General features: G+C 39.0%; 1 protein-coding gene across 1 annotated transcript in view; it reads right to left on the minus strand.

Annotated features, from left to right (window-relative positions):
* The window catches only part of LOC149806062 (WD repeat domain phosphoinositide-interacting protein 2-like), a 75,710-nt gene that overhangs the window by 33,318 nt on the left and 29,645 nt on the right, over window positions 1-12,747 (minus strand). Inside the window, exons 7-8 of the mRNA XM_089950936.1 lie at window positions 8,198-8,305; window positions 6,859-7,023 (exon numbers count right to left, since the gene is read on the minus strand). Coding sequence (XP_089807062.1) covers window positions 6,859-7,023; window positions 8,198-8,305 — 273 coding nt within the window. The remainder of the gene's footprint in view (window positions 1-6,858; window positions 7,024-8,197; window positions 8,306-12,747) is intronic.

Below are 12,747 nucleotides of genomic sequence, written 5' to 3' on the forward strand. Positions count from 1 at the left end.
AAAATACAGACGTGATCTATGTTACTCAACGATATACACAAATTCCGAAGGTGATCAGAGACAACTGCAACATTTTAGTTGTGTTTAATGGCGTAGACACACACACGTTGCGAAATATTCATCAAACCTGGTGTGGTGGTGACATGGATATAATTAAATTCAAAAATTTCTTCTCACGAGCGCAAGCTACCCCGCATGGATTTATAACAATAAATTTACATGATCCAAGAACAAGATATCGTGTGGGTATTGATAAAATATTTGGGTAACAGGGAGCAGCAGAGAGGGGCGATGATAAAATTAAATTTAATTAAATAGATATCATTAATATAATGAACAACTGTGCGTGGCTGCGTCAAGGAACAACAGATAAATGCAACAAAAGGTGCCATGGAGAATATTGCAAGAAACATAATTATCTTATAAAGAAAAATCCTCATGCTGGTCCACGAAGATGTGTTGGATGTAACAACGGCGTTAGAGGATTATATCAGATTTGTAAAAATTGCGGTGGAGATCGATACAGAAGTTTGATGATATATTATAAACACAGAAAGAACATAAATCCAAAAATAGAAAAACCACCATCAGAACTTGAATATTACTTGAAACATAGAACAAATAAAGATGAAACAAATAAAGATGAAACAGATGAAGATTCCCAATATTGATAGCAGCAGAGAGGGGCGTCTACGGTTCTGTTTGGGACAAACAATAATCGTAGACGTGGTAATTGACCTCTATGAGTGGTCACTATTTTTTTTTGGTAAAACACAAGGGTGACCATTCCCCTAAGTGGTCTGTTCACCCTCTCTGCTGCTCCTGAAAAGAAGCCTCACTCAATGGTTCATAGGGGGTTCTGGTTAATGACCATAAAATACAAGAAAGATTCCATCTAGGCATAAGAGAGTGCAAGAAAGGCCTCTGCAGCTCAAAATACTTAATATAATCGGCAAGGTGCAAATCCAAACCAATTACCGTGTCTTGAGAAAATTTAAGTATGTCAGAAATGGCAGCTCTATAGCCCTTGATAGGGGATACAGAGCATTTTTTGTTTTCAGAGAGAAACAAAAGGAACTCAGCCACAGAATTTACTGAGGGGAGGCTAGATTCAACATGTTTCCAACTGTACCTGTGATAGAAGATTCTCCACCTGGCATCAAAGACCTTGGATGTAAAAGCTCTCCTGGCCTGAATAACACAACTGGCAACTTGGCCCAAAAAGTTATTCTGGTGGAAAGATTGCTTGAGATGAGTCAAGTGTGAAGGTGGAGAATTTGTGGTTTGTTGTGGAGGAGGGATCCCCGGTGTTTCAACAGTAGATCCCTCCTGAGACAAAGAGACCTGTGTCAAGCGATCAACAGGTCTAGAAGGTCATTTAACCATGAGCACTGAGGCCACAGAGGAGGGCTATGAGAATGATCTGAGCAGTGGAAGTTCTGACTTTTTGCAGAACTTAAGGAATTAGTTGGAAGGGTGGGAAGGTGTAAGTGAACAGCTGATCCCACTGGAGACTGAATGCATCCAGTGTCCAAGCTCCTTGATCTGGGACAAAGGAAATGTAAACTGGGAGTATGTTGTTGAGCCTGGTTGCAAACAGATCCACTAGGGGCCTTCCCATAGCAAGAACAGGGACTCTGTAACAGAGCAGTGAAGAGTCCATTCTGTGAGGATGGCTCTGCCAGTTCTGAAGACAATGTCTGACAAAACTTTCTTTCTGCCCAGAATATGCTGAACTCTGAGTGTTATGTTCTCTGAGGTGGCCAAGAGGAGGAGGTTCCAGACTTAAACGCAAAGAGAAGGGGCATCGTTGCCTCCTTGATGTTGGAAAAAAGCTACAACAGACATGTTGTCGGAGGAGACCATGACACATCAACCCCTTACTCTCTTGATACATCCTTGCAATGCTTGGGTATAAAGCCTTCACTTCTAGGTTGTTTATGTGGAGGGATGATTCAGACGGGGTCCAATGTCCCTGTAGGATTATACGCAGTGGTTCTAAATTAGTGCACTAACCGGAAGCCCCTGCATCAGCAAACAGATATGAATGGGGTTGGGTAGAAGGCATAGTATCTCCAATCATGAATCTGTCCCGACTCATCCACTGCTGTAAATGGTGTTGAAATGCAGGTCCTAGAAGGAGACTGTTGATAGAGAATCTTTGTGAAGTTTCCAACTTGTGAGAAGGAAGAACTTAGGGGTCCATATGGAGATGTCCTAATAGAACAAAGTTGGCAGCAGTGTTCAAGGTTCCCAGAAGGGACAAGTATAGTAGAGCAGACAAAGAAGTTACTGCTCATAGCATCTCTAACAGGACTAGGTTTCAATCTATTCAATCCAGTGGAACTTTAAGTTCTGGTTTGTGAAGAAATTCATCCCCATATAAACAAAGTCTTGTGATGGAGTGAGTTCCGATTTCTCAAAGTTGGGCAAAAAAGGCCCAACTGAGTTACCATGGACCAACAGCGGTATAGATCCCGACAAAGGGACTGGATTTGAACACTGTGGATCAGCCAGTCATCAGAATACTGGAGAACTAGTATTTCCAGTAACCAGAGGTGTAAAAACCGTGGAAGAATTTCCGAACGGTAGGACCCATAATTCAAAAACATTTTGCTCTAAGCAAAACTGGAGATATCTGCAGTGAGTAGGAAATATGGGGATGTGTAGATAGGCATCCTAAAGGTTGATGGAGACCACCCAATCAGACGGTCAAAGCACATCCAGATTGAGGAGGTGGTCTCCATCTTGAAAGGTTCTTCTAGAAGTAACTGGTTTAAAAGTGAGAGGTCAATTATAATGAGAAACTTTACACTTTTCTTGGTGACTAGGAAGATATGAGAACAGAAGATGGGTGACTGATCATTCATGATGCTCTCAACTGCTCCTTTTTGTAAAAGGATGTGCACATCCTCCCAAAGTTTCACCAGATTTGACTCTTGAAGAAAGATGGGAGTCCTCAATAGAGGAGGTAGTTCCAGAAACTAGAGTCGGTACCCCTTGTTCACTATAGAAAGGACCCAACCATCATCTGTAATGCTTGACTAGGCCTAAAAAAAAGAGGCCTAGACAAGCACCGATGGGAATGCCTGGGAGAGGTATGTGTGGTGGGAGAGGGTTCAAGTCCTTAGGGCTGTCCCCCACAGCCTCCTTTGGAAAAAAAAGGGGGCTATGGAAACTGCCTCCTTCCTTTTCAGGTTTGTCAGCCATGTCTGTTTTTCGGTTTCTGGGAACCAGACTGACAAGGAGGAGACTCATTTTTGAAGTTGCATATTGGACTGAGGCTGCGTCCGTTTGAAGAACTTAGCAGATGGCCCATTAGGGTGATTCACGTTATTATGCTTCCTGATTGACTGTGATGTGAAGGATTTATGCTGATGATCCAGCAAGTCCTGGGATGCCATTGAAGGAATGAGGCCTCTAAACAAATTCTCGGCTTCAAGTGGAGCAACCCTAAGGTTGTCTTACTGTGATCAAGAAGTACCTTTGAAGAGTCCAAAGCAACATCACGGTGGATGTGAAGAAATTCCACTGACAAAGCCATAGAAACAGAAAGTGCATGCCATAATGTCTTGGCCACAGCTTTCAGCATGAACTGATGGGTGGTTGGGTTCCCCAAGCAAACTAAAAGAAGTAGCTGAGAAGAGATCAGCATGAGAAGCTATGGTGACAAGCAGTCGGACCTTCTGTTCCAGAGTTTCAATATCTTTAACTGGAAGGCATGCCCAGGCTCCATTTGAAATACCAACCTTGGCCATACTGGCATCAAGTTGGTGAGGTTTTGTGGGCAACTTTGGGTAATGTACCCAATAGCTGGCAGAAGAGACTAAGGGTCACAACACTGAAGAGGGAATGGTCCACCCTTGACGCTGTTGATTAATATTTTGGTCTGCTGAAATCCTCTCAGCAATTTGCTCAATCTTAGAAAAATAAGGAAGGAGGAGGTCTGGATGAGGTTGAGCCCCTGAGAACTTTTCCAGACTAGAAAGGATCTTTTTGGACTGTGCAGCAGGTTTTGGGCACAAGTCGGGGGTAACAGGTGACAGACTTCATTTACTGCCTTGTCAAAAGACCATAGCTCCTCTTCCATATCTAACAAAGATGAAGGAACAGGTCTAAGAGCAGGCATAACTTGTGCTTCCTCCACGTCAAACTCATTTGAGTCTATCATAATGGAGATATCATCATCAAGGACACTCTGAGCTTGAGAGTGTATAGGAATCACTCAGTCCCTGGGAGGTGAAGATGATATAGGAACACTCTGTTCTATGTCCCATACTGCAACATGGTGAGTAGGTGCTGAAGGGAGTAGCAACAGCTGGAGAGAGATGAGAACATTTGTCAGTCCTGCAAGAAGTGACATCTCTAGCCTTCCGAATGGTTTCCACCTGATGATCAAATGATGGCAGGATACAAGCCTCAGCATCACCTCTGTTATGAGGGCAAGATCCTAAAGCCCAAGGGGACATACATGACCAAGGCCCCTGAGGTGGAGGGCCCCACATCCCATAGGAATTCAATGGGATAATAGGAAAGGGGGAATACTGATTTGATTCCCTATCCTAGTCTGAGCCCACTGGTTGGACTCCCAATATTCATAATGAGGTGGTAGAGGGTGAAGAAGGCTGAACTCGGAATGAACCCTATCCCAATACCATGAGGCCTTAGTGTGATGATCAGAGAATACAAGATCATCAACTGATGCATCACTAAGGAAGGTGAGGTGCTGATCCATCCCAGTGGGAGAGTGCGATACACCTCTGACAGGGTGGTGGTGGTCATCTCCTCCTCGATGAGAGGTAGTTACACAGTATGGTATAGGCAGTGCCTCTATGGGAGGTAGTGACACACTATGGTATAGGCAGTGCATTTCCTCAATGGTAGGCAGCACCTCACCATGAGATGAGTGGTGCATATCCTCCACCATGGGAGGCAGTGACACAAAAAGGTGAGAGGTGATCTCCTCAATGGGAGGCAGCAACATGCTGCTACAAGGTCGCTGTATTTCCGTACTGGCATGTAAGAACGTGCTGAGAGAGGTATTCTGGTTAGAAGATACCTTATTTTCAGTAACAGAGAAGACAGAAAATTCTGAGGAAGAAGGGAAATGAAGTTGCTTCTTTCTCTGACAAGTGCAGCTAGAGTCTGCAAGACTCCAGCTTTCTGCTGAGAACGATTTACAAAATGTACAATGATTTTTCCTTGTACATTAAGAACATTTAACACAGTCTGGATGAGTGTCCCAGGAAGACTTCTTGTGGCCACACTTTCCCACAGACTGTGTTCACATTATTCATTAACACAGTAAATAAATTAAAATATTTATGTCATGTAGAACTCACCCTGTTTGTATGCACGGCATACGGAGTACACAGCTGTGATCTCTATAGACATAGTAAACTGTAGCATAAATTTACCAGTCTTTTTCCATGTAAGAAGGAGTTCTCAGTGTTTTATACAACTTTTATTGAGAAAATGAAGTATAAATACATACAATAACAATGTGAACAAATTTCAACGCATTGAATTAAATATCTAGTATGGATACCGTATACAACATGGTTCCTGCGGTGTCCATCTAAACTGAAGAACATGCAAGATCTAGTGAGCATGCTGTCATTATTCCTTGCATAAATTATTTACCGGTACCCAGGTATAAAATGATTTTGATGGTGAGTGTTTACAACCCCTGCGGGTGTAAACGAAGGTACCCCATGTCCCCTTAGGAACAGAAACTGGAGGGAAAAGGTTACCTCATAAATATTTGGGAATAAAAACAAACGAAAATATGGATGAGATGCCTATGACCTTTGACCTTCCTAGCAACAAAACAGTCAATGCTGTTATTGGGTAAACTATTTTAACGAGCATTTAAAGTTGTTTTTTTTTTTTGGGGGGGGGCCTGTTTAGTTGATGGTTAAAAGCTGCCTCTCGTCATCATTTTTAAATGGAAGACTGCTGAAAACATTAAATTTCCTGATGGTGTCATTTTTGCACATATAACAAAGGATAGATAGATGAAGTGGTGCGGTTCAACGGCTGGAGAAACTCATTTTTCTTAGACTTAAAGATAATGTTTTATTTCAGTAACATGGCTTGCCAAAATAAATGCATTTAGAATACACCATGTCCATCCTCTGATGTTGTCTTGGGCATATGGGTCAGCTTATGTGTTTGTTCATGCACTTTTTAATGTTTTTACCTCTTCAGTTTGGGAGGTCGGCTTTTCTGAAAACAGGCTTGTACCCAGAGTAAGATTGCTATTTCTAGATTTTAATGTTAATTTTTTGTGACAATGGCAAGCTTAAGTCTAGTTTGGTAGCAGATGCTGTATCCTAACCTTTTTTTTAAATGAACACTAATCAATGCCTGATTTATTCATAAGAAGAAATATAAAATAAGAATAAATACGAATATAAAAACAGAGAAGCAATCTGAGGGGAATACTGACTCCAATGAAAACAACATCGCAGTTATTATCACCAAATAAATGTGCTATTGTGACATCACCAAAAGAGAAAAATAATTAGGGCTGTTCTGTTAAAACATACATCATGGGAACCAAGGAAGGCACTTTTAAAGCGGGGTACTCACCCAAAGATGCACATTAGAATTTTCTTGTCATTTTAATATGAACTATGTGAAATCAAAGTACCCTGGCGTATATTTTAAAAAAACTGCCTTCCCTGGGTGCCATGTATGTTTACATGGAACAGCCCTTAATTCTGATCATCTTGCAGTTCTATCAATTAAATAAGGATTACAAAAATGATAAAGAATGTAAAGATCACTTTTTACCTTTAATTATTTTACTTACATTCAATAAGATGAGGCGAAATGTTTACAAAATTTACTTACGGTGAAATGGCACACACATTTTTAAAACCATAATTAGGCAGTCTTGCTGTTGCAAAGGATCTTCCTTGATTTAACATCTCTGACACTTGTGATGGGAGGTAGTTGGCCGATGTTTTCAATGCCTGCCCAATGTATCCCATCCAACTCTGGGGCTCCTCATTAGGTCTGCAATATAAATTTATATTGCCTTTTCTTTCTGTGAACACAGTACAATCTTTGCTCACAAAATCTCAACTACTCCAAGGAAAATATTACGTTTCCACATACCTGTAAAATCTTTTCTAAAAAGAAGGAAAAAGATACTGTATCTTCTGGGGGAGTGCAAGGTGTCAATAAGTACTTTACTGAAAGATGCAATATGTGAGGTGTTTTTTGAAGAAAAAAAATAAAAAAAATAACAATCAAGGATTTTCACGATGCACAATTTTGCAGAATAAACATATTATGCATGTATAATATAATATAAGTATTGTCAATTTCCATATTGTGCTTTAGGACAAGATAACAATGTTGTCTAATATTGTAAAACGCTTAGAGCTTCTAAAGATTAGGCGCTATACAAAGCCCTCATTATTATTATTATTATTATTATGTAGATATAGACAAAGATGACCGCCTGACCCCTTTCTTTCCTGAAAGTAAATTTACTAGCAATCAATGCATATATACGAAAAACACATGATTAACGAATACTGCCTTCTGAATCATACATTATACAATTTTGCTGAACAGACACCATATTTAGTCAAGATGTCATGGCTGGGATTTACAAAACTATGCAATTTATGCATACTCTACCTCTGCCTCAGAGGAATAATACCATTCTTACAACACCTCCGATTGCCATATGGACAAGATAACAATCAAGTATTGTCGATTTCCATATTGTGCTTTAGGATAAGATAACAATCAAGTATTGTCAATTTCCATGATGCTTTAGGACAAGATAACAATCAAGTATTGTCAATTTCCACAGTACTTTAGGACAAGATAACAATCAAGTATTGTCAATTTCCATATTGTGCTTTAGGATAAGATAACAATCAAGTATTGTCAATTTCCACAGTCTTTAGGACAAGATAAAAATCAAATATTGTCAATTTCCATATTGAGCTTTAGGACAAAGATCAAGTATTGTCAATTTCCACAGTGCATTAGGACAAGATAAAAATCAAATATTGTCAATTTCCATATTGAGCTTTAGGACAAAGATCAAGTGTTGTCAATATCCACATGGTATTTTGGAGAATTTATGGTAATGACATGTAGATTATAAAACTGACATTATCAATACTGTATAAATCAGGGATTCTCAATTTGCACATTCAGTATAGCTCACCTGTCCTTGGGGGTCTCTAGTTTAAATATATGCACAGTTTCTGTATTACTTGATGTGGATAGGTACAAAGAGTCTGCACTGAATGCCAGGGAAGATATATTTACACATCTGAAATGAAAGTGAAAAAATATAATCACAAATTAAGGCAAATAACAACATTGTCAAATAACCTTGATGATATATTTGGTTTTTATATTGTGTAATGATGACCTCTTTACACATCATAACCTAACTAGGACAAGTGAACATTTTATATGTACACAATTTGATTAATTCCAATTGCTCAGAAAAACATAATTGTGATCAAGCAAGAGCATCTGCTACTTGTGAACATAAAGTTTTATTGCTGATTTTATTAAGGGTAGGGCAGTGTTGTGAAACAAACTGCTGTTTAAGCAGAAGCAAGAATATGAGACATGAATGTGTACATTACTGTGCATCCTGGAACCATATATACAGTACTATATATATATATATATATATATATATATATATATATATATATATATATATATATATATATATATACCAATGTCACTCATAGATCAATATCAGGCACAAAACTTGAAAACAAACATTATTACAGCACGATTTTGCTTATGAAAGAACAGGTCAGATTTTGAATATGTAAGCATTACAACCATACATAGTTTACAAAATCCAAACATTTGCCTAATGAAGTATAAACATTTGTCTTGACACACTAGAATGAATGTATCTAAATTTTGTCCTATGTTTAAACTTTACATATTTTGTGTACATTCTTATGCATCAGTTACTGCACAGATAACCAATCAGTAACTGTTTCAAACTCAATCAAAAATGAACTCTGTTACAATTCAGAGAAGGATGAGCTCAGAATTATATAGTTTAATATGAAGGGCACGTAATTCAATAATTACCTCCCTTACACCACTGCCTGCCACCTTTTCTCAAAGACAATTGACTTCATAAAAAACTGTGATACTTTAAAGAAGTCAATCCATGAAAATACTAATCAATAGGAAGCATACAATAAAAAAGATGAACTTGGACTGCAAAAAAATTAGTAGCCTATTCCTTCGATAAGTACTGTTATAAAAGGCTGACGAAAAAGTTAAAAACACCCTTAATTATGCTCAAATACATTTTTTTATGCTCTATAATTACTGGGACACAAAACCATGGTGATATTTCAAGCACTTTATTTGAATATACATAAAATAAGACTCCCTTATTATCAAGTAGTTAAAGACCTACTCCCATTACTGCACAGATGGGATTGATATAGATTAGGGTAATGTACTTGCTTCCTGGTCCACCTGATGAGGTGGTGATGATAGTACATGAGCCACATGGTCCATGCGTCAATAAAAGCATAAAGGACCAATTTCACTGTGGTGGAGGGCTCTACATCCCAAAAGGAGAAAAGGGAAAGGTTGGGGGGAATACCAATACAATCACCTTCTTTAGTCTAAACCTCTGACTTCCATTCCTGCATAGGATGTGATGGTAGAAAGGGGAGAACTTGGCTCATTCCTGATACTGTGAGACCTCTTAGTGATGACTGGTCACTCGAATAGACCGGTCACCCAGATGAACTGACTGGTGACCAGCCATGCAAAATATATATGCCAGAGCCTTGTTCATCTGATTTGTCACTAAGATGGGTACAGTACTGCTCCTCCTGCTCAGGAGGGCACAATATGCTACCATGAAAGTGATGGGTGTGGTACAGCTCCTCCCACGCAGGCAGGTATAACACGTTAGTCAAGATGTGAGGTGTTCAGGCTTCACCCTCAGGGGGAGGGTGCAACATGTTACTCTGAATGTGGGATGTGCTATTTATGTGGGGTGCACTACTCAAATGTTCAGTCAACACTTCTGGTGGGGCTGCAGCTGTTTCAGAAGAGACTGGTCACATAATTCCTTGGGTCCCAGAAGTATTCTTCTGACCTGAAAAGCTTATCATCTTGCAGTGAGACCCCATAGGCTCAAAGACAGAAACCTAAACATGATGAAGAGGAGTGAGAGGGATGTTTAATTCGTCCTCTACAAATGTGTCTGGAATTGGCTAGATTCAAGCTGTCCATAATTTATAATCAGCATGCAATTTTGGTGTGCATTTTGAACAAGTGAGGCAATCTGGGTGAGTGTCCAAAGTGCCTTTCCTGCAACCACACTTCCCTCCAGATTGTCCTGAAATTGTGCTGATACAAAAATTTCCTGCAAGAAAAAAATGAATAATGACATGTTAAATATATCACATGAATTCACCTGTTGTGTATATGGGGTTTGCTATATACAACCCTGTGCATGCATCCATGTGCAAGATCAACAACGAAAACTCACCCATCTTTTCTTTATAGTAGAGTAAGATGTTCAATTGTTAAACCTTACAAAGGAGAAATTGCAAACACACACACACACACACACACCTACACAACTACATGAGTCACAAAAACAAATATCAATATATAAAGAATAAAAAGCACCCCAAGTTTTGGAGACAATAAATTAAGAAAAAGGAACATGTAATTCCTGCTAAATCAGAGCAGGGCCTTTGCTGCATTATTTTCCTTAACTTCCAAGGATTTATCTGTAACCAGTTATAATTTACACTGAATATGAGTGTTTCCTAACCCCTAAAGAGCGAAATCCAGAATAGTAACTCAAACAGTTTCTAAAATGAACAATTTCTGAGGGGAAGGAGGGTTAGCAGGCAAGTAAATAAACATGGAGAAGATAAATGTAACACAGGTATAATATTTATTGACAGAAGTCCACAATGCTGTGAAGCACTTGCATCAAAAAAATTTTCTTTGGTCATAAATTCAACACACATCCATTAAAATTGTGTCGTTGAAAAAGACGACTGTGCTGCATGTTGGCATACAAGGTGCACCAGTGGATCATGTCTTATGGACAATTCTCAACTCTGTGGGAGAATGAATTTACATCAAATGGATGAGTTTTTCTGCACCAAAACAGGGTCTGCTAAACAACAGCAACTGGTTATGTATTAATGCTAATAAAATATCCTTCAAGTAGTTATGCGGAGGCTGTAAGAAAAATGCCCAAAATAAAATCCAATCTTTGTCAATTTCATTTACATGAAGTACCAACTATCTCCTTATTCTGAGAACAGCCAGTCCTAAAATGTAAACATATTTATAAGAACCTGCCAAAAGATCATTGGAGAGCCATATACTGAACACTTTTAACGTGTACTGAATGAAGTACAGTTCTGCCTTCAAATCATAGGTATCCTTGCACAGGCTTTAATTAATGCCCACAAACAAATAAAAAAGCCATTAAACAAATGCACTGAAATGTTTTAAATGCCAATGGTAAAACAAGAGACCCAAGTGGAACTAAGATTGCTGACCTGGCTGACATCTACTTAAACATAGTAGCTGCCGTGGTGGTGGTACTGAATGTTAGATTGGCACCATTTAAATTTAGAACTAATAAGTTTTCTGGTGGAAATCCCATGTTGATGGGACTTTCCGTTTTGAAGGAGTAATGATAACAAAATGATAAGACAGCTGCCATTCTGGCCATACTGGATATCAGACTAGCATCATTTATATTTAGGATCAACTAGACATCATAATAAATAAGCAAGAACAAGATTTTAAAAATAACAATGGTGACAGCCATGACGCAAATCAGATCAGAGTCATTTTCATTTACAACCAACTAGACATCATAAGAAGTCTTTCATGAAACATGAAAACCCATGCTGATATGATGATTAATTCATCAGATACCAAGATCTGCAAGAAGGACATTGTGGCAACCATAATGGATGTCTGAGTTGCACCATTACACTTAAGATCAACTAGACATTATATATGCAAGCCATGTAGTAAAAGCATTATGGTGATACAGCCATCTAATTATGAGATGTGAAAAGATTTTCAAGACTGCTTCTGTGGTGGCCTTATTGCACACAGATTTGGTACCATTACCATTTAGTGCCAAATAAATATTATAAGAAGTTGTTAATGGAAAACTCCCATGTTGATATGACCATGTAGGAAAAGTACCAGTAAACACAATTTTCAAAATGGCCACTGTGGCAGGCATATGTTGTTGTTGTTGTTGTAGGGTTTAACGCCATTTTTCAGCACGATAGGCTATATATGGTGGCCAGTATTAATGGTGGAGGAAGAACCTGGAAAACCCCAGAAAGAACCACCGACCCACGAGAAGCTACTGGCAAGCTTTCTCACATGCCCACATTGGCTGAATCTTAGACTCGAACCGCCGCAGACAGAGGTGAGATGGCAGTGATCCGTAATGAAGAGCGCTTTAGACCACTCGGCCACTCGGGGCCCCATATATGGCAGGCATATAAAACAACACATGATCAGCACCATTTCCATTTAGAAGTCTTGTACTGAAAACCCTATTTCAACACAACTTTCTGTTAATAAAGTGATTGTGAAGATGCTCACTGTGGTGCCCATATTGGTTGTTTCAGAGGTACTATATTCATTCAGGACTAACTAGACATAGGCATGAATCAGTGTGTACAATTTATGGCAATTCTCCAAGTATTTTAA

This window comes from Sinohyriopsis cumingii, chromosome 2 (genome assembly GCF_028554795.1).
Source record: "Sinohyriopsis cumingii isolate HCF-2022 chromosome 2, ASM2855479v2, whole genome shotgun sequence".
In the NCBI taxonomy this organism is placed as follows: domain Eukaryota; kingdom Metazoa; phylum Mollusca; class Bivalvia; order Unionida; family Unionidae; genus Sinohyriopsis; species Sinohyriopsis cumingii.